Here is a 26,539-nt window from a genome sequence, read left to right as displayed (position 1 = left end):
TTTGTTTGTGCAGGGTATCCACCTTTCTGCTCAGAAACACCACAAGAAACTTACAGGAAAGTTATGAACTGGAAAGAAACATTGGTATTTCCTCCAGAGGTGCCCATTTCAGAGAAAGCAAAGGATTTAATTCTAAGGTCAGTAACAAAAGCTCACTTCTGGCCGCTCACCCAGACAGTCTTATCTTCCATTAGGTTAATTTTGTTCCACATGAAAGAAGTTTTAGATTGGAGGGAAGGTTGTTTTCTTCTGTGCCACAATCCTTGATGGATTTTTTTTTTAAGAAAAAAAAAAAAGGTCTTTTTCCCTTTGCCATTTGTTTAACGTGAAGGAATAAGCTGTAATGATCTTGATTTGTACCAGTGTTAGGAGAAACAGAGCAGACTGGGAAAAAAGGAAAAAAATTATTAACACAAAATTTGCCTCTTCTCAGAGGGAACTAGAAAATAACTGCTCGCCAGTATTTAATGCACTGAACAGAAATCTTTGGATGTTTTGGATTTACTCACTTTTTCCAAAATGGTAGGTTTTAGTCCATTCAGTTTGCACTGAAGTTTTTGTGAGGGGTTTAGGGATCAAGATCAGGCAGAAATGCTCTCTTGACCTGGGAGGTTTGGGGGAGGATGTGGTTTTTGGCTTTGACACCCCCCCCCCCAAAAAAAAAAAAAAAAAATTACAAGCTTACACAAATTCATTAAAGGCAAAAAGAGGAATGTACTTTGTAGTCAGAGCCAAGTAGTAAACTTTATTATTAGTTCAAGCAGTGCTCCAGTAGCATACAACAAACGTAAGAAATAGAACAAACTGTTATTCTTAATCCAGTGATACTAACAGTTCAAATTATTTAATTATTGCTAATCCTCATTAATAAGTTAGTGTGTAACAGTTTTATTGTGTTTTCAGTATCTATTTCACTAGCATTATGCTTAACCTCTCCTGTGTGTTGTCAGTATCCTGCGTTCTTTGCTGGAAAGAGTAGCTGGAAAGTTTTGGGAAGTGTTGCTGCTGAGGATTTCTTCTTCCTCAGTCTTGGCTGAGTTTGGGGCATTTTTAGATATTCCAGGCAGTTTATTTGTTAACATTTCTTGCTCATGAATTTAGTTAGACAATGACTATGTGAATTTATTCGATTTTCTCCCTATATGGAAGGATTTACATTAGGGTAAAACATGTTTAGTTACAGTTTACTAAAATGAGGTCAAAACAACAGGTTAGGCAACAAACACCTGGCCATTGGGTCCTTTGTCTGTTGCAGCTTGGACGAGTTAAGATATATTTCAGTTAAAGGAAGTTGCAGACAATGCTAAAGTTTCTTTAACTAAAATAAGCTCAAGTTCAGACATAGCCTTGACAAATCCTGAGACCTAGTCTGTCTAACTGTTGTTACAAGGTTTGAGGTCTATTATTAGTACTTGGCATCAACCAACTGGCTGGGCTGCAATAGAAATATAATCAGGTGGGTTTTTTTCCCCAAGTCACACTCGGCTACAAGTAAAAGAATATTACAGTCTAATTGGAGACAGTTTATAGCCTAACTTGCTATGTTACTAAATTACCTGCTGAAAATTTCACTGAACTATCAAGAAGGGGACCTTTTTTTGTATTGCAATGCATTGATGTGGAGAGTGCCTTCAAATCTGGATGACGTGATTGTGTGGAGAGATTATGAGTTCAGGATAACTGAATCACCAACCAGAGGCTTTGCTCATCTAGGCAAACAGGATTTCATTTAACAAAGGTCAGCTGACTTTTAGAGCAACAGGAGGCCCACATCCCCATGCTACCAGGTACTCCCCATTGCCAGGAGGTCATTGGGTGACTCCACACTTGGCAAGACCAAGCGGGTTTTTTGGCATGGGCATTGTTTCCTGTTTCTGTAAACCTCCCTCTTCGTGTCACCGTTGACATCTTTTGCCATCCTCAAAGAGATTGCAAGGACAGCGCAAAAATACAAAGCAGTTACGTCTCTGCTAACACATAGAAAGGATAGCTAGGATTTAATGAACTTCTAGGCTAAGCATTGGGTATGCTCATCGTCTCCTTGGTGAGATACTTCAGAGTCTTTTGCAGCCAGCTAGGCATTGGCCCTGGCAGGCATCATTCCAGAGAAGAAGGGTCAGCCTCTGCTGCTCACTGGAACAAATCCCTGATGTCTCTTGAGTTGCTGTCAGAGAGCTTCCACCTCCCTATTTTTCTTCATTCGGATTTTATACTTTCCCTGGTTGGTGTTTTTCCTCCTGCCTACTGGAGCAGGTAACTGTCTCCATCTGAACAATTCCATCTGTCTCCAGTTTCACCTTTTTCTTCTTACTTGACTCTACGGGCTTTCCCATAGCTGCTTCTCATAAATTGGCAATTTCTTCTGGAGTATGAGCTGAGGTTATGCAGCTGGGCCATATCAGAAATAGGCCTTGGGTCTCGGTACCACCAGCACCTGGGCCTCTAAGGAGTGGGGAGAGGGAGCGGCTGGCAGAATAGGGATGTGCCATGTTTTGAATGTGTCTGGCTCATTGTAGTTCCAAAATGTGACATCAGAGAGTGGTCCTGTTTCACTGAGTGTGTCTGTTAGTTGAGAACATGTAGAGGAGTTTTCAGTGGTAGGGACTTAAGCCTCAATTCCAGGCTAATCTTGCAGGGCTAGAACTTGCAGCAGCTTTTCACAAACCTGTAAGAAGTTACAAGTTATTGTCATCGTAGCTTTTTGTTCTGGGACTCCAGCAATATTCTGCTTCCATTTCCCTTTTCTTCTACATGCAATGGGCTGCTCTTACATTACCCAGAGTAATGGAACAATTTGAAAGAACTTCCTCAAATTCCTGATGTAGGATACCGTGACAGTTTTATTTGCTGTTGCTTCTGTCTACATTTATTGTAATGTTCCCCTTACCTTTTTCACTTTTTCAGGTTTTGTATTGACTCAGAAAATAGAATTGGTAGTAATGGAGTAGAGGAGATAAAAAGTCATCCATTTTTTGAAGGTGTGGACTGGGGACATATCAGGTATGTGTGTGTATATAGATATACACATTTTATAGAGAGAACAAAAGCCATGAAAGCAAGAATTTCATGTACTATGGAGTCAAGGATAATTATTTCCATTCATTTTTTATTTTGAAAGGCAGCTACTGGCAGTAGGTGCGTGACAGCAAAGGTTTTCAGGCCTTGCTGACATTCATAGATGTGATCAGAGTTTAACTGCCTTGAGATGCCTCAGATTGCCCCAGAGTGCCCAGGATGGAAAGAAATGGTGGTAGGATGGCTGTGTTATTCCTGATGTATGCTTTGATATCATCGGAGAGCTCCTCTTCTAGGTAGTGGGCTCTGCAGCTATTGCTATAATTGACTTTTTTTATAATAGGAGCACAAGAAAAGCAAACTCTATTCCAAAAATGCAGGGGAAATAGATGAATGAAGAGGAGAGGCAGCAAGTAGGAGGAAAACACAGGGCATGTCTTTACTGCACGCTGCAGATACTACACCTGAGTGAACCGGTACGTCTACAGAGCGCTGGGCAGAGGCACTGACTCCCCTCAGAGTCGTAGCCTCTGTGGCCAAATTCTGCTGGGTCAGGCCTGGGTAGAGGGCCTGGCCAAGGCAGCTGTACCAGTTCCAACCTGAACTTGTGCCTGCAGATGCTGAGAAACATCTGCATGTATCCAAAATGGTAACACCTTTAGAGCAGACTTTGATGGCCCTACAGATACTTTCAGTTGAAATGATGGCTACTGTTCAGCTGTCTTTAAGGTCTGAGGTGATCTGCTTCTTCAGCAATACTGCAGTTTTCTACATGAACATCCATACTGTGGGTGTGTGATTGTCCAGCTCTTGTACTTCTCATTTCCTCTGGTGCAGGAAGCCTCATTTAACTTATCAGTGTGGGAGACAGTAATAAGCAGCAAGAGCAGTAACATATCTATTCATGCTGCATCTGGCAACCTGGCAAAATGGTTTCCCTGTTCCGCCCATAAGTACATTTAATTGTAATAATTACAACAGTATTAAGTTTACAGGTGCTAATTAATGACTTTCCCACAGTGCCATGTTCCAGTTTGAATGCTTTCATGGGACAGATCACATAAGAAACTTTGAAAGCCACCTTAAAACTTCTTAAAGGGCTGCCTAATTGTTGAGCTGATGTAGCATGTCAGAGCCAGCCTATTTTGGACAAGAGATGCTGGTGACTGAGTGTCAGAAATAGGAGCTATAGTCAAAAGGTATTTGGATGAGGTCCAGGCTGATGAGTGCTGGAATTGTAAAGCAACACATCTGATGGCTCCAAATGCAAGTAGAATCCTGCTCAGCTGGGTAGGCTGGGTTTATGAAAGGAAGGTAACCACAGCAGTTCTTGGTGACAGCCAAGATTGTAGTGATAGCTGTATGGCAGCTAAGTGTGGAATGCTGTTTCAGTTAATGAGAAAATTATGTTTTCCTCAAGTTTGCCAAGAAGATACTAATGCTAGATAGGAAACCAAAAAATATCCTTGTGGCGTCAGCAAACAGGCGAGTCAGATACATCTCTGCTGGACTCGGTGGAAACTTTGTGCTTTAAATTAAAGGGATGTTGTAACTTTGAAAAACTAAGTTAAACAAAACTGGAACTTAAATGGATGTTTTCCTAGTATTCACTAGGCTGGCATTTATTTCTATTCACAGGGAAAGACCAGCTGCAATCCCTATAGAAATCAAAAGTATTGATGATACTTCTAACTTTGATGAATTTCCCGAATCTGATATTTTACAGCCAGGTGAGACTGCCATTATAAATTCTAAATTCTGTCTGTGACATGCTAGAATACTCCACAGATGCTTTTGTTGTTGTTGTTGTTTATATTGGTTTTTCTGATACCCTAATCAAGGTAATATACAGACTTGCTCTAGAGACTTTTTCAAATAGAAATGTAAAACTATGATCTCTCATAACTTCTGCTTCCTTAGAATTTTAGAGGGAAAAGAAGCCCACTGATTTTAACAATTAAATCTATTGGTAAAAATGGTTTGCCTATGTAGTCAGCATATATAGTTTTCTATCACACACTCTGTCTACCCCAGTTGTAGTAAAACGTTAGGCACTGGTTTGCTTTTGATCTTTAGTGACTTGAGTTTCATGCCAAACATAAATGTTCACATATTTGTGGGCAAAAATTTTCAGACAGATGATTATTTAACATAATGATTTGTGAATCTCAGTGGCTCTGCAAGTCATTTAAGGTTTTTTTAGTTGTTCATTTTTATTGGCAAGTAGTAGGAATTTTTTATACATAAAAGCCTTGATTCTCTGACATGCCGGATTCTCCCAGCTTCCACTGCTTTCATTTAATTATTAATGGCTTAAAGATAGGCAGATATTTAAAAATGATTAATTGATGTAGTAGTAATGATGATGTAGTAATAAGTGTAGATGCACGAACTACCGTAAGAATTATCAAAAAACCCACACCCCAAAACCCAAACAAACAAAACCCCCCCTTTTTCCACTTCAGAGGTACAAGCTGAAATTATAATTCTTCTCAGACCATTGACAAAAGGTGACTGACCTGATTAGAAACAGGATTTCTTTAAGGAATTTCTGCTGACTAGGGAAATAAGAGTTCAGGGCTGTGTATGTCAATGCTGTGTTAAGTCCTGTGAGAAGCAGCTCTGGTTTTAATTGTTTTGTTTTGTTTTTTCCTTTTTTTTTTTTCTGAATTCTAGTGCCAAACACAACAGAACCTGACTACAAATCCAAAGACTGGGTTTTCCTCAATTACACCTACAAGAGATTTGAAGGGCTCACACAGCGTGGCTCGATCCCCTCATACATGAAAGCCGGGAAGTTGTGAAACAAACACAAACCCACAAAAGAAATAAAAATACAAACCTCAGGTAGCTGCATCACCAGACCCGCTTGGCGTTAGTTATCAATACATTGACTCTGGTGCGCATCAATTTCACAAGGAAATTCTACAGGATTAGGATTTCTAAGACTACTACAGGAATTAGTTGGCAGTGCCAGCTCGCTTTTTTTTTTTTTAAATATTTGAATATTTTTGTTAACTTTATTATACGAAGGTACTGGAATAAAAGGAACGTACATCCCTTTAACTGCACTGCCTATGTGTGTATAACAGTTAATGATGCCTCTCTGTACTGTGGCTTTGTTTGTACTGTAAACCATCTAATCCACCCAGGAGTAAAACATATCATTTTATGCAGCATTGTTATTATACTGCTTACCTGGTGGGTTTTAGATACGCAGTATAAAAAATACATTGCCCACATTTGCAAAATTCTCTGAGCAGTTGCTCAAGGGTATTCCAGTTGTGGTCGGCAGATATCCCATGAGTGTGGCAACACTGAATTATTTTCAACAGCAGTGTCCTGTGGGGTCTACTTGTACCCTGCCTACCCTCACTTCTCCCCACTGGAGGGCTTTATCAGCTCATCATCCCTTCTCTTTTTTCCTTTTTCCACTGTGTGTGGTGGTGAGACAGTCCCTGTGATCTTTTCAGTGGCATTTCTGCTTTAAATGATAGTTGCTGCTTTTTTCTTTTTTGTCTCCCTAAGAAGTTCCAGGCAGAAGCGGTCCTGCTCTAGCCTTTTCTTTCCAGAATATCCCAAAGCAGCCTCTGCCAAGCTGGAAGAAACGGAGTGCCCAGCTAGACCCACTCTCCTGTCCTCTTCTTGGCTCTGTCTTCTTCTAGAATCTCCGTCTAACATGAACCATGGGATTACAAAGGAACAGCTGAGTCTGCAGCCCAGTTTCCAGGAACCACGACTGAATTGTGCAGGGCATCTAAATGCTATTCTCCCCAGTCTGCAGGATGGTGACAAACTGACAGTAGACAGGTCTCCTTCTCCTAGGTCGAGGAAACTGAAGCACAAATCCCTCTGTACGCAGAGTATGGTTTGGCTTCTCAGCCCAGCAGCAGTTCAGGATTGAATTGCACTTCTCGAACAGTTTACAGTTATCTGGTCACAAAAATTTGTGTATATTTCTGCCTGTACTAGCATCTAGCATATTATCTGCAGTACTTTGAATCTATCACAATACAGTAGAGATCTTTGACATCATTTTCTGGTTACAAAAGAGATTTACAGCAATGACCAATTGCCCAGTAATTGAACAAGCAGAGTCACTGTTGCAGTCTTCCTCCTCTGAATGCATGTGAAAAGCACTCTAAAGCCTCTGCAGCACCCGTTGGAGTGAAGCAGAGAATGTTTTGGCATGTAGTAGGGAAGATGCCATTAGACTGGCTTTTGCAGCAAAATGGAAGTGACTATTTATGAAGCCATTACAGAAATATTTATTGCTGTTGGGCACCATGGTATCAGCTGTTTTGAATTATTTTTATGCTTGAAGAACACACTGGGATGTTCATCTGCTGCATATGTGCATGTAGTCTTCCCTGATCCAACAGCTATTAGTTTCCTCAAGGACTCCAGTGATGTCTTTCCTCCAACATTTTGTCTTTCTCCAAGCACCTGATATCTGTTACTTATTCTGCATTTCTACAAAAAAAATGAGTCTTCAGCTCACCAAAGAGGAGTAGCCAGTGCCTCAGGGCCCATCCAATTTATACAGTTATATCAGAACGTTGGCTATGCTGAACTTTACATGGGAACAGCTTATTGATCTCCCAGTTTTATTTCCCAGACCTTACACTAATTAGCACCCCTTTACTGCTGTTGAGGCAAGATCCCTCAGAAATTCTCTGGTGTTGTTCTTTACCTTGTCAATGTAGCAAAGCTCAACCTGTGTTCATCCAAAGACTGTCCCAAAGCAGTCACTCACTTAAATCCACCTTTACACTTTCATACTTTGTTCTGCCAGTACCCTGGCAGTTTTGGAGGCTTCTCAGGAAAGGAAGTTCCTTTTCTAAGGGCTTCAATCCATTCTACCAAGACAGAGGAGCCTGGGCAGAAAACATCTGAGATGCAAACTTGGCCTCAAAGGACATCGCTATGGAAAAGAGAATTTTTATTAGTTTTGCTTTCCAGTCTCACTCATGGGGCACTGTGTACACCAGAAGTGGAATTCCTGCGAACAGCACATTTCAAAAGACTACAGTAACCCTATTGGTGTAGTATTAGAAGAAGTCTTTGCTTGAACTTGCCAAGACAAGATAAGTTTCATGGAAACTGCAAATGCTCAGTAATACTGCTGATCTTATTATTATTTTTTTTCCTGTGGGGTTGGCGGGAGGGGAGATAAATACACACTTAATTTAAAGCTATCTATTAAACAACTATGTCTGTACATACTCACTGGTTTACAAACTTGGGAAAAAGCTCAACCCTATATCTGTAACACTAAAGATAATACTCATTTAAAATTGCGGATGATTAATCATATCAGTGCTCACATAGGAGTTATATCCATAGGGAAACAGCCTGCAGCCTATTTAGCATAAACTCCTGTATTGTGGTAGTAGTTGATTTTTTTTAATTTTTTTTAAACATAGCATTATTTTAATCAGTAAGTCAAGTTAAACTATTAACTACTGCTTTTAGGATGATAGAATTTTTTTTAAAGGCGAAACTGTGACACTGTAATGAATTAAAGAGAACAGAATGTTAATCTACACTGGCTTTCAAAAAAATGGAAGTGCAGCATATCTTTTGTTATTTTTGCCTCATTCCTTGTGTTTTTTCCTTTGGCAATGTTTGTCACTGTGCCATTTATTTTTCTTATTCTTGGAGTACCAAAGATCCTGAAATGGCTTGATGATTGCAACCATGTAAAAATTTATTTTCTGGAAGTATGTTTTGTTAACTTTTGTTAAAATGTGGAATTGTGTATGCAAGTTGTTACCAGAGGTTTGCTGGGAAGTTAACCTATTCCAGCAGGTAAAACGTGAGTGCATCGATGGAAGTGGTAAGCCTGAATCCAAATTCTGGACCTGAATACCCTGAAACTGGGGAGGAAGCTTGGATTGGGAAATGCAGCTGAGCTTTTGCACTTTGTTCCATCTCCAATCAGCATGAGTGAGTGGCCTTAGGTACAGGACATCAGCAGAGGTTGTTTCATGTGCAAAAGGAGTTAAAATTGCCAGCATTCAGAAATCAAATATTGTTGATACTGCATTTGCACTGTTAAATTTGCCTTGCTGGAGAGTTATATAAGTGTTATTTTTATAGGTCAATTGTTAAACACCTGAGCCGTTGGATACAGTATGGAATAATAGCATCTGACGTGGGTGAATTCACCTAAGTGCAAAGGGGCTTGCTGAAAGCTCTCCACACTACCAAGATAAATGGGCATAAGCAGTACAAAGGGTGTTGTGTCGGCTCTTTCTAAAGAGGTGATTTTCCTCCTCTGCAACAGCAAGTAGGGAATACTGCAGTTTAGCCCGGTTATACTCTAATGCTTAGGAAGTGCTCTCACTTTCAATAATACGAGCAATTACAAGCATTGTAACATACTGTACTTTGTCCTTTTAATGTTGATATATTACAGCAGCTCGTTCTTGGAGTCAAAATGGCAACTGCTATATTTTTCCTAGACTGTTTCATTAGTTGTGGTTGGGAAAGTTACATAGAAGCATTATAAAAATTTATATGAGGCTTTTTACAGCATTTGAAAATAAAAGTAGCATTTTTTTTTAAAGTTGCCGGTTTGATTTTTTTTCACACCAGTGTACTGGATCTCTTTATCTTCTGGTATGGGAGACGTCTAAGGAATTGAGACAATATTTTGTGTATTCTCATCTTGAATTCCACAGACAGTGAAAACCCCGGTGTTGCTACTCTCGATCCAAGGAGAGCGCAAAAATTGCATAACTTGTACCAACTGCCGTCATGTGAAGCTACTTCTAAAATGGTTATTGCTGTTCACAAGAGACTTGCCGCCTTCCCTGCAGACCATAATTTATTCAAGAAAGGCTTCCACAGCCAGTTGTGTCCTTCAATTCACTATATAGTGAATAGAAACAATTTTGTCCTCCTCTTCCCTGTTCCTTGCTGAGTTCAGAGTAGTGGCAGCAGACGCAGTTGTGAAATAGTCACATAAAAAAATTATTACAGAGTTGAGCAGCTGAAAGCAAAGGGGAGCTAGCAGCTGGCGACTGGCTTTCCCTGGAGCCCTCCAGTGAACAACAGCCCTCCCTCCACTTGGGAATTGCTGAGCTCAGTGAATGATACCATTTTAACAGAGTTTTACAATTTTTATTTAATGGGATTACACTTGTCTTCCAGTAACCATATATATTATATCTCAGAGCTACATATTATAAGGATATGGGGGCTTAGTTCCTTATCTTTTTGCATTACCAAATTAGCTGTTCCTCAAAACCACAGCACTTTAATGGCAAATATAAAGGCTATGCCTTCACCATGTGCAGAATATTTTTAAATCAACCACTTAAATAATATTTTATAGTTTAGTGTTTGTAAAACTGCAAGTATTTGTTGTGCATTTTTCATTTATTTATTCTTGCACAGTGTGCCTTGTACGTAAGCAAAACAATTATGCTTTGGATGATAAAAGGTCTTCTGACAATTGTCCTATGGAAAGAGAAGGGAGGAGTATTTGAAACCGTCTGTCTTGCTGTTGGGAGTCATGACAATAGCGGTTCCCAGCTGTGGACTAGACAAAGATGTATTTGCAGTTCAGGAAGTGTGTAATGTACTACTTTAAGGTAATTTTCTTTATCATGCATGTAAATTTTAAATATCACAGAGGTTCTAAAATTCCTGTCCCATAGCTGAATTTCAAAGATGAAAGCAGGTTTTAAATACGGGTGCCAGCAGGCTGTAACCTGTCAGCCGTGCTGGGTTCTGCCGCAGAATGCCTTTCTGCCTAAAAGAAGCTGCCACCTGAAGGGGGCCAGATACTACTGGCCCTGCTGGGACAGCTGAAGGGCAAGTTAATGTCTATATAATACAATGAATTTACTGCCAATAGTAATGGCACCAAGATTTGTACACTTCATTGCACAGGAGCACTTGTACAATTGGTGTAAGGGGAAATGAATCTTTATACGTGCAGAGAGAACTGATCTCACTGCCGCCACCTCCTCCCACCACCTCTGGCCAGGTTATTTGGTAGCATGGAGGTTACTGTTCTCTGGGGAAATGGGGCATGTGGGTTTGAACCTCTCCATGCCGAGGAGAGAAATTTCTCAATCAAGTCAGAGTACTGCTAGGAACAGTTTGTTTCTGGTTTGAACCGACCTTTGATGCCACATCTTGTTCCCATACCAGCTGCTTTAATCTGTTCCGAGTGAGCCACCATCTGCTGCAGCTTCTCTCTCTTCCAGGAATACGTGCTCTCTATACGTGCTGTCCCCCGGCAGTGCACCTTCAGCTGGTAGCGGTTCCTTCCCCTCCAGATGTCTCTGCCCATCCTCCCCCCTCCAAAGACAAAATCTTTGCCCTTGCCTGTACGTTTCCAGCCCGCGAAACTAAATGATGTGGAGAGGGCAGCTTATCAGCAGATTAAGTGCTGTGACCTTAAAGCTGTTGTGTAAAGGCGTAACCACAGCCCCTGCTCCACATTTTGAAAAAGAGACGGCAGCTACAGATAGCAAGTGTTATAACACCAAGTCTATGTAACACCTTGTTTCCTTCCAGGGATGCAGGCTGAATCTGCCCCTCGGTGTGGGTGTGCAGCCTGGAATATGAAGGTGATGGAGCTCCAAGAGGAAGCAGGTGCCAAGACGTTCCCCTCAGCTACGTCTAAGCACGTGCAGCCATCTACAAAGCTTCGTGACATGAAATGGGAGTGCCGATTTGAACAGGCATCTCCCTAGTGTTAGGGCTTACTCAAAAACAGCAATAGCTCTGCTAGTCTTTGACAATTCCCATACTAAGTCTGCTTCTGACTTCAATATATCTAATTAATAATAACAAATTATCAGATGAGAACTTCAGTGACTTTTTGGTCATGACTGAGTGAATCACTGGTAAAACCAGACACACGTGTCAAGATTTTCAATCCAGCAGACTGCCTTTGAGGTCTCATCCAGCTCCCACTGACGTCAGCGGAAGATCCCTATCTAAAGCCCAAAGAAACCAGTGAACAAGCATGGTCTCAAAAGCAAGCTGTTTGCTGATGCCATGCTTCTGTGGTCTTTACAAATGAGACAAAAAGATTTTACTGTCTGTACAATTCAATTGGTTGAAAAGCAGTACATGAAGAGGATGCCTTTTGGCTTCAAATACAGTGGTGAGAAACCTGCATGGTACTTACGCTATTAAAGAAGAAGATATTACCTGTTTTTTTATAAACAAACTAATACTTCAAGGAAACTTTGCAAAATATACAATTTACTTAATTACCTTTTTCTGAAATAGCATAGTATGTTACTGGGCCCCAGTATGGATTTTTCATATTCTATGAACCAGATTGGCATGACTTCTTGATTTGTGAAGCTCACAGGTAGTGAACAACGAATGCGACACCTGCAATTGGCACAGTTCTGCTGAGTAACGTTACACATCTTGTGGGCCCACTCTGTGCAACAGTTGTTGGTTTCTCTTTTCAGTTAATTCTGCCTCGAGTAGTGGCACAGACTGAAGGTGCCTTACATTTCTGTATCTTTGCATTGTTCCTGTACCAGTTGTTTCATATGAGGCTGTTAACATTTGAAAAGACCAGTAATCTGTACTGGGGGCGACAAGTCTGCTTTAACCAAGGCGAAGGCTTTCAGGCAGTGATGTAAGGCACTGTCAGGACCTTTGCAGGCAAGATGGGTGAGACAGCTGCAGCTTGGAGGTTCACAGAGTGGTTCTGTGCAAACCCAAGAAAAGCTGTTTTGGCCTTGGAGATATGCTGCCCTCGCAGCTGGGTTTGTTCTCTTTTAGCCACAGCAGAAAAGGCATTGGGTGGGGTCTCACTGATCCCGGAGAGGTAGGGCTCAGCTTGGGGGCTGCCCCTTGTGCACCATGGGCACATTTCAATTGCTTTTCATTTCAACAGGCCCCTTAAACAGCTTTATTTATCCTTGCGTAGAGATTTGTAACAGCAATACTGTTTTTCAGAGACATTAGGCTCTTGTTAGGCATTCAGGAAATACCAGTTTCTGCCAAGAATGAAATGGCTATTTAAAAACAGAAAATTACTTTGTTTTCATATCAAAAGTGGCACGCATCATCAAGCACAGAGAGTTTTAGGTAAGAGATTTACAAGCAAGCATATTACTTTGTGGGCACAAATCTCATCAGCCAGGACTCCAAAATAAAGCAGGCACTTCGGAAAATGCTGATCTTTTCCACTGGTTTTAGTTTTGTTAGAAAACCACACAGTAAATTGGTCATCCTACTGGTTCCAATACTGAGATCAGAGAGGGAAAGCAAGTAGGATTTGGAAGCTCTTTCTCAAACTAAACTTGTTTCATCATGCAAGGAATTTGTCCATGACTCACAGACCTTTAAGGCCAGACTATATCACTATCACAATCCAGTCTGACATACTGCATATCATAATCCATACAACTTCACTCACTGTATTGTGTCAGTATAGCACAGCTCACTGCTGGCAAAGCCTGAATTATTTTGTGCTGGGTTTTTTTTGTTTTGGTTTGGGGTTTTTTTTGGTTTTTTTTTTCTTCTTCAAAGGGCTTCTGTGCCAATTAATGAGTAGAAATAACTTTAAGGAGTTTATTTTTATTATTGGCTGATTACAGTGTAATTATGCTATTTATATAACTTTTGAAGCAAAAGACTCTGTGATTGGGAGAGGAACTTTTGCTTTAAAAGGATAGCAGGTTTTTGATGCACAGACACAGAATTTATAGCAAAGTCAACCAATTGCTTGTGGTGCCCTTAAAAATAATCCAGTGACTTTCAAGCACAAACCACAGACTAAACCAGACTTTTTTATTCATTTTATTCATTCTTCAAACTAGCTAGCCTGTTCACAGGTAATCTATAAAAACACAAGTGATTCAGGATACAGGTATTGTTCTTCACGTTACTTTGAGCCATGTAATACTGTGGTCTGAGAGGAAACCATAAATAACTTGCATTCTGGAAGAGAAGTCTGTGAAAAAATTGTATTTGTATTTACAAGTACGCTAAGTAACTTTAGTTTACTGCTATTAAGTTTCAGTAGGAAAAAGTTAGCTAGCTCACCCTAAGCAGTCACCTAAGCGTGAAGCAATACAAGTCACTCTAATAACATAGTGACTCTCAGTGTTCCCTCAGAGGAGGAAAGTACTTCTGTCCAGCTGCTCTCAGTTCTGAAACAGGTCTCTTAAGCGTGGCGTGCGTGAACCTAGCTTGGCACCAGCAAATACACAGAAATCCGCATCCTCTTCAGGATGGTATCTGAGAGAAATGCTGGCTGGATGCTCTTCATGTCCTTTGTAACAGCTAAGACATGCTTTTGATGTCATTAATCATTTACTGAAAAGAAAAAGGAGTAATAATACAGACACCTTTCTTTCACTGCTGTCTCAGGCTATTATTTAACTGCTCTGAGGTCTCATTGTTATTTTTACCCCTTTAGCAAGTTGTTGTATAAGTTGTTTGGAAAAAAGAGGCTATCTGTTGCTTACATAAAGCATTCTGTTCTCTATTTTATAGCTAAAAGCTACTCAAGAGAAAGTGCTCACCTAAAAATGGGGCAAAAATATCAGGTGTGGCCTACTCAAAATCAGTGCCTTACATAAACTGGGATCTTGCTCTGCCAAGGTTTAAGGCTAATGACTTATATGAAATGTATGAAATTATCAGTGAAGAGACCAATCGTCGCCTTGGAATAAGAAACCGGTATAATAAATGGTGTTTAAAACCTGTGTTAATGAAGTGGCAGTGCATTATGTTTATAAGAACTTTCTAAGTGCCAGGATATGTGACATTGACCATGGATGAGAAGTACACGTGCTTTCGCATGACAGGCAGAAATATTGCTGAGATTGATCTGATTTCCTGACTTAGACATATCATAAAGTGCCAAAAAATTCTTCATTGAATTACAAGTACTTCTATTGTTACACTAAAAAATATGAGATAAAATGTGAATAAGGTGCATTAGCTCTGTTTCTAGTGAGTCAGATTAAAAAACCCCAAAACTATTGCATTTTGAATATCCTCATTGAATGTTCCCATATAGAGAGGGTTTGTATTTAATAGCTATTAAGGTTGTTAGAACAGTTTTCTGGAGCTATTTAAATCTTTAACTCATTGAGCTTTGTAACAATGACCATCTGCAACTTTCTGTGGTTACTGAGTCTCTGAAACATTTTTAGTCAATGTGGCTGACTCACTCTGCTGAAATCTCCTTAACATTTCAGTGTCCACTGATGATGCAAACCTGGAGGAGGGAGCTCCTAGCTTCAGAACTGGGCCAAAAGAGTACTTTAGCAGGGCCAAACATGACATTTAAGCTTCCTGTTAACAAATTCTTGGAAATTTTTTTCAATATAATTTGTAGTATATGAATAAAACAAATGTGCATTAATGACAATGATTTTCTCAAAGATGGCAACACTGTCTAACTTCTGGGTTTTAGCTCTTCCTGCTGCTTTTTATTTCATTTTGGGCAGAAATGGTTTGTAATTGATTTTGTCCGATACAAATTCTGTAAAACTAACTGAACCCAGCATGGTGGAATACATATAGCACTGCAATGGTAACTGCAGGATTACACATAACTTGAAATTCTGAGATGAAAAGTTGAATTTGCAAGGGGAGGAAAGTACCTTATGAAGAAGTGTGCATTGAGACTGTTGCAGTAGCTTATTTATATTTCAGCAACATCCCCAACTGGAACCCACAATTCCCTGGCCAGGTAAGCATATTCTGTAAGAGCAGTTCACCCGCCTGGCCCTTCCATATGCCTGGCTGAACCCTGAGCTGCCCACTCCCATACAGAGGGGGTGCTTCCCAGCTGAGTGTGAAATGTGCTGGGAGCTTTGAAGTATAAAAGATGGCACAAACGGAGTTTGGGACTGCATAAGAGTAATCATTCTCAGGAATTATAGTCTGGAGTTCAGGCAAGTAAATTCTGCCTAAATCTCAGAAAACTATGAAGGAAACACATCCTTATTTTCTGGATTTGTTTCCCAGCTCTGTCATTGAGTAGGCAAGTTACTGATCTTCCACCACATTACATTAAACTCATAGGTGTTCAAATGCATTTGGCCATGTAATTTTGTGAGGATTTACTTTCTCAGGTTCTTAGAATCATTGAATCACAGAATCATTTAAGTTGCATAAGACCTTTAAGATCATTGAGTCCAACCATTAACCCAGCACTGCCAAATCCACCACTAAACCATGTCCCTAAGCACCACATCTACACGTCTTTTAAATACCTCCAGGGATGGTGACTCAACCACCTCCCGGGGCAGCCTGTTCCGATGCCTGACAATGTTTCAGTGAAGAAATTTTTCCTTATTATCCAATCTAAACCTCACCTGGTGCAATGGTAGGCCATTTCCTATTGTTCTATCGCTTGTTACTTGGGAAAAGAGACTGACACCTACCTTGCTACAACCTCCTTACAGGTAGTTGTAGAGAGTGTTTTGGCAGACATAGATGTTTATACATAATTAAAGTAAAACCAGTACTGAACTGTTGTCTTAGATGGAATGATGGAAGCAGAGAAGCAAAGGTTTGATGAGACTTGTGTTCCAAGGTACTAGCTTTCCCAAGATAAAACACCAACTTTCCTACACAGAGAAAACAGACATAGAAACAGCTGTTTTACACATAGGAGGTTTCTGTCCAGGTAGATCAAACTATAGTAAGAATCTTTAGTAGGACTTCAAAGTTTCCTTAATTTTGAAGGAGGAAAAAAGCTTTCTTTCTTTAAAGAGAGTCAACAGTAAACAGTCTCTTGTAATTTTATAAATAACCATGATCACTTCTAGTCTTACCACCAGTGGTAACATGCTTATAAACATTACTGCAAAGGTTCCTCTGCACTGTTTCTACAGCCCAGACCCATTTTTCTGTTGCATGTGACTATCCTCTTGGAGAAAACAGCCTGTCAGAAAACTATCTTTCAAGCAATTTATTTCTGCCAGAGCAATTTTGTAACCCACATGTTTGGTTTAAGCCATTGCAAGCTTGCAACTTCCTTTGACCTGGACACATAACTGGCATTCCCATACATATACTTCCCCTCAGCATAACGTAGTCAATGATGGAAACACTTCTGTAAATAATATTCCTGCTTTCATTAAACCCACATGGATCTTTGTGTATTTAGTCACACTACCTTACTAACTTTTAGCAAAGGATGGTTTTATTTTTATCTTGAGTAATTTTACTATGTCCATAGCTCAAAAAACCCAATCACTTGTCTGCATATCAAAGATGTAAGTTTTGACAACTGAGATATTAACCACTAGAACAGATGATGAAGGAATGTAATATACCTTCCAAAATACTACACCTACTTTTATTAGTTCCGAAGGACCCCCCATTACTAATAACAGACAGATGCTCTGAAAGCCCACTGAACAGTACACCTGCAGAAGTAGCTTTCTTCACACATATCACCGATCACCTAGATCCAGCCTTACTGGTGAGCAATACCAGCTGCACTGTACATTTAAGCTCCCTCATACCCAAGTGCGACAGATAGAAGGTGACACACATGCAGCCCATGAAGATGGCACAGGTAAGGGTGCGTGAGTCTAGGCAATAGCCTATTCTGCCACACCTACAACTGGAACCGAGCAAGCCCCGGCTACATCAGTATTAGCAAACAGGGCAGGACAGTAAGAGAGGTTCAGCCAAGTTAACGGGCCCGGGTGCCCACACTGCATGTGATGAAATTTTCATTTCAGACTAGCTCTAGTGAGGTTTGCTGGAATACATTAACCTCTTACAATCGCATCTTGAGCTCTTTGTGGCAAAGGAATACACTTTGCACATACCAAGACTACTCCAGGATGCAAACCAAAGCCCAATGCGGATGATAGGTAGGTTCATTTCAAAACTGCACTCCTGCTATTGGCAAAATACATAGCTACAGCCTCAGCATCTAGTGTAATCCAGGTCTGTTACCACAATATAATATACTGGTAAAAGTTAACCTATTTTTATGCTACTTTTTACTGATTATGTGTGCCTGTTCTCTGCCCTGCTCTGACCACACACTGGACCCAATAACCCAGAGAGGCCTCTCCCCACCAGAACGACGGCAAGATGTCGATTCTTCCTCAGACAAGGTGTCCTCTGTACAGCACCCTGAAAATGTAACAGGTACACAGGCCAAGGCAAAGCCATTTGGAGATTTCCCCTCATACTGCAAAGGTCAGAAGCGGCCCACACCTACCCCGGCTCTTCCAACATGCCAGAAGGGTGCGGGGGCACCCCCATTACACTCAGCACGCCAGGTGTGGCGTGGCGTGGCGTGGCCTGGCCCACTGCCGCCACGACGACCCTCGCGGGTCTCAGAGCTCTAGGGGAGGGCCATGCGGGTGGCCCCGGCCCTCACCCACTGCTCACTTGCAGCCCTGCGCTGTGGAGGGCTGAGAGAACGGCAACAGCCCGAGGGACGGCACAGCTGGAACCAAGGCTCCCATCGCCCCCGCCGCCCGCGCCAGACCGAAATCTCGCGAGAAGTGTGCCGCGGGGCGGGGCGGGGCGGGGCGAGACGGGAGGAGGGCGGTGGCGGCGGCGCGGCTGAGGCGGTGCCAGTGTGTGGGGGGCTGACGGGACGGGCTCGCTCCCGTCACCTCAGTTCACCTCCTGCATGCCGCCGGGGCCGGGGGCGCTGTGGAGCGGGGCACGGGCCGCCCGCCATGGCCGAGGCAGGAGCGGGAAGCACCGAGGGGGCCGAGGAGGAGCGGCGGGCCACTGAAGGTGGGGGGGGGGGAAGGGGGCGGCTGAAGGCAGCTGCTCCCCCTGCCCAGCTGTGGCGGTACGGTGAGGGCCGGGGTGTGCCTGCCCGCCGCCGTGATGGGGCCGGTGCCCGCCGTACAGGGGCAGGGGTGCATGTCGCCGGGCTGTGCGCGGCCGCCCGTGGCGGTGGCCTTCCTGTGAGGGCACTCGGGCCCGGGCCCGGTGCCGGTGTCGCGCTGCGGCGGTGCGGTATGTCAGCCAGCCGGGCCCGGGCGCTGCCGGCCCCGTTCTGCCCGCGGTCAGTGGGGCGCGCTGGGGGGGCGCTTGCAGGGGGGTCCCGGGTAGGGGGTTCGCTCTCTGCCCCTTCGCTCTCAGCCTCTGCTATTACAGTTCAGGTGTGTCATCATACTGATGTGATATGCGATAAAAATGGTTTGTTTTGTTTCGGTTTTTTTTAACTCAGTATGTAGTTTAACGTTTCTGATCTACACCTAGCCGTTCTAAGTGTTTCCAATATGCTCATATAATTTTTTAGTAGGTAAGCATCATTTATTGGTTTGGGTATAGTGATTTTGGCTTGTGTGTGTGTGCATGCCCATGCCTCTATAGTGACCAAGGTTTGATGTTCCTTCCTTGTTCTTAATCAGAAGTTTCTGATTCCTACGGCAAGGTTGGTTATAAACCACCGGCAGCTGTTTGCACTCCTCCTGCTTTGAAAGGAGTGTGCTGCTTCTCCGAGGAGAAAGAAGTGTTTTGCACAGGGTTGGGAAAACCAGAAGTGAATGAATCTCTCCTAAGTTGCCGTTGCAGTTCTGTTTAGCTAGCACCAGTTCTTCTAGGTGTAGTAGTTGTTTTCTAAGCGCCTGTTATGTGTGCTTTAATATATGTGGGGATCCTGATTGTCTAGAGTAATTGGCATTTTTCTGTCTGCTGCTTGATTGTTTAAATTCTGGAATAACTTCGTAGCAAGTAGTCTAGTGTTTGAAAACAAAGCCGAGGTTTTGGTGAGTTTTTTGTAGAATTTTTGCACTCTGTTAAATTGTGCTTAAAACAAGGATTTATTGTTTCTATGCCATGCGCACACTGTAAAGAAAGGAAATAATTAATAATATAGAAATAAAGAAAACTCCAAATAGGCAGACATACAAATAGACCCAGGAAAGCAATGAAACATAGGCGTTCATGTTTTGTTGTGAAAGGAACCCGCCTCCCTGTTTTCATTTGCTACCCGTGTTTATACCTGTTCTTCTAATGGATTTTGAAGAAACAGGTTTTCTCTTTTTTTTTTTTTTTTTTTTTTTTTAATAAAAGTATCTTAATTTTTGTGGAATAGGTCTACACTAAGGTTAGCTGCTTAATAGTTTGAGGGTTTTTTTTCACTTGGGTGTACATGTTATTTTGCTATACTTGCACATTATGAAAAACAAACTAAACTGGACAGTTCACATTAACTAAGATTCAAATTCATTGTAAGAAGAAATAATTTGGTGGGTGACTGTGGGAAATGAATCCTTGTGAATTGTTGAAAATCCCCTGTTTGGACTCTAGGGCTGGCTAAACCCATGGAAGTTCTGCAGCTGACTTGATGGGAATCAGCATTTTCCAATAATATGAATCAAAAACTTAAAAGAAAATAGCTACCCTCCATTCCTTTAGCAGTGTATAATTGGAGAGTTCCTTTTTTCTTTTCCAGTAATGAACTATGATCTATGAGACTTGGTTTCTGTCAGCAACCTGGTTTGAGCCTGAAAGTGACTGGGAAAGCAGGGTAGCCTTTCAAGGCTTGTATAGTATCTTTTCCATAGCTAGTTACAGTCATACTTTTTAATACTGTAGTAGGTCTGGCTGTCGCTGTCTTCTGAGCGGTGAAAATAAGTAAAAATAGATGCAGACAGTAATCAGTTGCCTGTATTAATGTTTGATTTAAAATTCTGTAATTCAGGATATTGTAATTTTTCCTTTCATAGTTTTGTGATATTAAAAGCAAATCCATAGTTCTTAAGTTAACCTGTAAGAGTTTATTCTCTCTATAGAAAGTTGTTCATAAGATGGTTTTATTACTGAAGTCTCTGTATCTTGCTGCTGCATTACACATGCATATAAATTTTTTTGGGGGGAAAAATTCCTTGTTTTAGACAGTAGATTTCCGCCATTTTCACAACTCCAATGAAAATTGTTGCCCCAGTTTTCAATGAGAGATACTGTGGACTATGATCTGGATGCCAGACTTGCTGTAACTAGTCTGAAGATGCTTGTTGTGGCCTATTTCAAAGCTCTAAAATAAATAAAGGCAACAATACAGGTCTCACCTCTGTTTAGAAAATATGGTTCTTTGTTTTATAGATGTTAGATCTGCAGGACCTGTAAAGTGATGCGTATCACAGCACCTGTAACTTTCTTCCTCATATAGTACTGTCAGATATAATTGTAGCTTTCTCACTCTTTAATGAAAATCAGCAGTAAGAATTAATAATTTTAGAAAAATAACTCCATAATAAAATAAAGCAATTTACATGATATAGACTTATTTGAAATTATTTTACTCAATAGGTATCCTCTGTGTGTGCTACACATAAAGATAGATATATCTGTAACTGCTTAGGTAATCAGAGAAATCTATCTTAAGAAAAAAAAAAATAGCATGTCAATTGTCACAAAACTTAAGGCTCCAACTTGACATCTTGAGTACTTCAGTTTAGAGAATTTAGGTTGCTTGTGTGCCTAGACTTGTGTATGTGAGTATATCTCTGCTTCTTTGTATGACTGTGCTCCTAAGTACTTTAGACTGAGACCCTGAAATCAAGTAAATACTCAGGCTGTGTGCCCATTAGTGTTTTAGTTCAGAGCAGTAATACTGGTTTGAATTGCATCCCATCATCCTCACTTACTGCTTGGTATAAATTCACTGGACTCCCTTCAGAAGAAACCACACTTGAATTTTGTTGTAGCAGGGTTAGCGCTACTGCAGGCACATAGCAAACATACTCAGCTCCAAACATAAGGGACTGAACTAGTGGTTTGTTCTCAGACAGCTTTAAAATACATGCATTGTAAGGATTTTTGGCCCAGTGAACCAAGCTAAATGTGATTTAACGTAAGCTCCCTGAACACACTTACAAATTAGATGCAGGGACTTTTGTACCAGCTGCTTCTCTCTACCGACCTGTTGCTGTTATGCCATTGTATTTACTACATACGTATTTACTAGACATAGCCTAATAGCTTGTGTGAGTAGATTTCAATTTTAATAACTCATCAAGTTAGACTAAAGAACCCTTGTGTGCCACTTTAACCACTGTCACTTGTAATCTAACATTGACTTCTTTAAACTTGTCAAAGCTTGAATTTTTTTGCATGCCAGGAACATAAATTTGGAAAATACACATTTGTAATATAGTCTGTGGTCTTAAAAATTTCAATTCAAAGGAGCTTCTTTCTTCACCTTTCCTTCTGCCAGAAAGTGTTTCAAAATGGGAAGCTGGATTGAAAGTGCCACCTTATTCTTAGAAAGGTTGTGCCAGTGTTACTACCTTGTTAACTTAAGCAGCTGCAGAGCTGTGACATTTCTCCAAGTCTGGTTTGTACATTTATTCACGGACTTTGAAAAGTGCTACCCATAAGTTTTGTAAATGTACTTATTCATCGACATTTTATTTCAAGCGTATTTTACTGTAATATCCTGATAGATGGATTTAGATGTTCTTGTTTAAACTGGCTAAACTGAGGGGCTGACAGACAGCTTTTTTATTAACTTATTAATGCTTACATGACTTGTATTTTTCTGCTGATTTTTTGGAGTGCTTATGTGTATCTTGCATGATTTGATGATTCTGAAAAGTCAAAATAACTTTTAATATTAAGTAATATTTTAGCAAAGTCTGTGAGGAGTAAACCTAGCCAGAAAAGCTAACCTTTCATAGTGGGGTGAGTGGATCATGAGGTTGTAGTGCATAACTAAGGCAATAATTTTGAGAGACTGTCTTGAGCTTAAACTTGTTGCAAATGACACAAACAGGTGCTCTCTGTGGCTGTTATATTTTAAGAATTTCTTGATAGTTCTATAGCCACCATGGGTGGGATTCATCTCAATTATCTCTTAGATATTTACAGAGTAGATATCCAAGTCTGAGCTAGTTACTTTGGTCTCAGTGTAATTACTGAATAGAGGTAGGCACTCTTGGACTGTATTTCATCTAACCAACTGTAGGAATCTATTTTAGATTGAGATGAATCACCCTAGAAATGTTGTATTTCATCTAGCCAACTGTAGAAATCTATTTTAGGTAGAGATGAATCACCCTAGAAATGTCGTCTTCCCTCCAAGATGGACTAGAATGGCTAGTTCAGATGTGGACATCTTTATTTGTTCAGATGAGTCTCACCTTTTATGGCTGGTGGAGTTTGGCCATACGCCTTTTCTAATATATCTTGTTTGTTTAGGCACTGAAGACCTTAAAACTGTTAGTGGAAAAAACAGCTCAGGAATGTGGCATGTGTTTAGAAAATATTATTGTCAGTAACTGGAAAAATGTTGCCTCCCAAGCCTTGCTTCTCAATGCATTGCATGTGATTTATGTAGAACCTTTGCTGAACGCAGGAATGTGGTTGATTTCATATGTCTTTACTTCATATCCCACTCCTAAACTGTAGTTTCATGTGGCTTATTTGCAGTTCTTCACTTCCTTGCCAACTCCCTTGGGGATTGTAATTTTTTAATTTTGCTCTTTTCTTGTAGAAAAACAAGAGAGGTTGTAGTTCAGTAGGGTATGATTTTGTATGTTGATGTGGTAAGAACTGTATATATTGATAACCATTCCTTCAATGCTTTGTTTGCCTGATTATGAAATACACTAAAGTTAGTCTTTTTTTTTTTTTGTTATTTCTGATACACTTACCAGGGCGTTTTTCATACAGTGTGCTTCCAGTGTTTGGATGGTCTTGGCATTTTTGCAGAAAGAATGATTACATGGAGTTTTTTGCAGTGTTACTTTCATCTGTCCTGATGTGTGTAATATGCTTTTAAAATACTTCAGATTTGTAATATAGGTAAGCATATGTGCTTTACACTGAGAGCCAAACATAGATCATAAATAGACATATATATGTGAAGAACCATTCACTTATCATTAAAATTTGGTTATCAGTGTGCCAGGGTATTAGCAAAATTTTGAAATGAACAGGAATATTTTCTTTTTAAATTCCAACTGAGAAATGACAGGTTTTTTGACTTGCAAATCATAGTAGTGTAAGTAATAGCCTTTGGGGTGGTAAACAAAAATATCTCTGGTTGAATTAAAATGTTTCTAGTAGTTTAAAATTTGACTGATGATTTCAGTTTTCCAGGAAAATAAACTTGTAATACAGAATGGTCTTTCTGGATAGTATTTTTCATGAAGCAAGAATGCTGTGAAATTGGTAAACATTTAGTTTGGCTTCGTATGTTCTTAGGGGTGTTTGGTTTTGATGTTAATGGTTTGAAACTGTTCACAGAAATTAAAAATATAAGAAATTCAGCGAGGTGCACAAATGGAAGGTAAGAATCCAGCTTTTTTCCTATCATAGAAGCACACCCTGGTTATTGGGGTGCATTCTAGCTCATTCTCTGTGTGAACCCAAAGATTTTTAAATCCTTTATTCAGCTCTTCCGAAGTGGCATAGCTGAAGAAGTAAAGAAGTCTTTCATCACAGACTACATGAGGTTAAGACTCTCTTGGGGGAGAGAGTAAGCACCTTGGAATCACCTGCTATCATATTGATAGCTATTATAAAACCTTAAGGGATAATTTTAAACCACACTTACTGACTTCTCAAAGCTGACTTTGCTTTATGAGCTGTTTCTGTCTGCTTCTTGTTCAGTGAGTGGTAGGTATTAAAAAGATTTGGTCTTCTCTGTTAAATTCCAGATAATTACTTTTCTACTACATTTGGTAGTTCTGAAGCTTTAAATTAATTTCTCGATTTGTTTTCTTTGACATTGTTTTTGGGTTTTGGTTTGGGGTTTTTGAGAATCAATATAGACTGCATGCTGTACATGTCAGGGATCAATACAGTTTCTTTATATTTTTGTCTAGGATCAGCTCGCTATTTTATTGGCATTTAGTTAGATGGTATATAACATGGCATTTAGTTTGCCACAGTGGTAGTATTTGGGATTCAATTTATCACCTAAGAATTTTAGTGTAGAAGTTCTTAATAGGTCATTGTTGCTGGTAGTCTAAACAGTTTTGGTTTTCTCAGTTAAGGAAAGAAGAGGGTGTTGTTGGGAAATGTAGAGGATGACAATAAAGTATTTAGAATTTGCCTTGAGTGTGAAGAAAAAATAGTAGTTCCTTTGATAATATGAAGTATAAATTTGAAAAGCTGTAAATGATGCATTTCATTTTGTTTCTTTAAAGCAAAGTAGTTTAGAAAGCAGGCTGGCCATCTGTGTGCAATGGAGTATTTAGGTCAGTGGGTCTGTTCTGTCCTGCTTTGTTCCAGGACGAAGGAATCTGTTGTGCTGAAGGCATTCTTGTCTTTTATACATGTAGGTTTCTGTTTAGTAAGTACTTTTTCATGCTTATTCATGAAGCGTGATTATACTTCAATAATTGAATCTAGTAACTGTAGGCTGCTATGACCTAAGTGAATTAAAACTACTCTTTATAAAGAAAGAGTTCCTTTGGAATTGAGGTGGGTAGTTACATTTTTTTTTAATATATAATTGCCTGAATTTATAGTAGAAATATAAAATGAGACTATTATGAAGTGACGATTAATCATAAAAATATTTCAAATTATCTACCATTTGTGCCTTTGTAGTTATAGTGATGTCATTTCTTTTAATGTGTTTTTTTTAATATCCCTAACTTGAATATGTTATGTATTTGAGGTAACCAAATTTTTTTTCTGTTGTAGATACCCAAAGGCTGTTACTTACTTATCAAGTATTTATTGAGTTTCCTTTTTTTTTTTTCTTTTTTAACTTCCTGCACGACTTAATGAGTTAAAGAGCTTTCTAAAATAAAACAGGGGCTGACTGTGTAGTCTGACTTGGTAGGGAGAGGATTAGTGGAAGGCCAGACAAGCTGTTGTTCAAGTATTAGCCTATTTTCGTTTAACACTCCAGATTTGTATTCTAGCAGAAAATGAGAACCTAGAAGGAATTTTTCTGGTGTGAGATGTGCTTACACCTAAGAGGAAAAAACCATACACTGTGTATCGTTCTTTTTACACATTTTTACCTGTCATTTACAGACAGCATAGATGCTAAAAAAAAAAAAGCAAGCTCACGATAAAGTATCCAGTTTTTCTTCCTACAGATTTTGAAAGTACTCATCTTGGGTTTTGCCTCCTGCTGAAAGTAGATGTGCGCTTCTTAAAATGACCTCTCTCGATCCCCCATCTGTCCCTTCGTGGAGTTAATTCTTTATTGTTTCTAGATGTATCACATAGGATACTTTCCTCATTAATACATTAAGCCTAAAGGAGTGCCTGCACATTTGCTGAAACAGTTAATTCTGATTCTTTACCTAAATGTCAGCTGGATGATTCTTTGTGATAGCTTTGCATGGAGGTAGAATAAAAGTGTAATAGTGCTTAGATTCCTTGAGACAGTTTTCTTTTCCTGGTAGGTTGCTAGGATTATTTTGGCTTGTGACTTCTTTTCTGTCCCTCCAGAAACAAAGCAGTTTTTATTGAGAGGAGAATTGTGAAGGGAACTTTGAGGTAGAACGTGACAAGCTTTCAAGACTCATCTGACTTACATGACTGATGTTATGTATAATGGTATATTTTTATGTCAGAAACATAGTTATGGCAAACTTTTGGGGTTTGGATG

At 40.1% G+C, this 26,539-nt stretch overlaps 2 protein-coding genes across 5 annotated transcripts in view; both read left to right on the top strand.

Annotated features, from left to right (window-relative positions):
- Positions 1-9,586, top strand: part of STK38L (serine/threonine kinase 38 like) — a 50,122-nt gene extending 40,536 nt beyond the window's left edge. For all 3 annotated transcript variants that reach the window (XM_080392877.1, XM_080392876.1, XM_080392875.1), the window contains exons 11-14: positions 14-137; positions 2,905-3,000; positions 4,654-4,745; positions 5,692-9,586. In XM_080392877.1, the coding sequence (XP_080249003.1) occupies positions 14-137; positions 2,905-3,000; positions 4,654-4,745; positions 5,692-5,819 (440 nt within the window). In that variant the 3' untranslated portion in view covers positions 5,820-9,586. The remainder of the gene's footprint in view (positions 1-13; positions 138-2,904; positions 3,001-4,653; positions 4,746-5,691) is intronic.
- An 8,749-nt stretch (positions 9,587-18,335) lies between these two features.
- BMAL2 (basic helix-loop-helix ARNT like 2) overlaps positions 18,336-26,539 on the top strand; it is a 37,972-nt gene continuing 29,768 nt past the window's right edge. Inside the window, exon 1 of one of the 2 annotated variants that reach the window (XM_080392870.1) lies at positions 18,336-18,741. In XM_080392870.1, the coding sequence (XP_080248996.1) occupies positions 18,351-18,741 (391 nt within the window). In that variant the 5' untranslated portion in view covers positions 18,336-18,350. Of the gene's footprint in view, positions 18,742-19,205; positions 25,247-26,539 lie in introns of those variants that run through there. The other variant, XM_080392871.1, reaches the window with a different exon arrangement.

Source organism: Falco punctatus (assembly GCF_963210335.1).
Source record: "Falco punctatus genome assembly, chromosome: 6".
Taxonomy (NCBI): Eukaryota; Metazoa; Chordata; class Aves; order Falconiformes; family Falconidae; genus Falco; species Falco punctatus.
The sequence above is the reverse complement of the archived record's forward strand: the minus strand, read 5'-3'. Positions and strand labels throughout refer to the sequence as shown.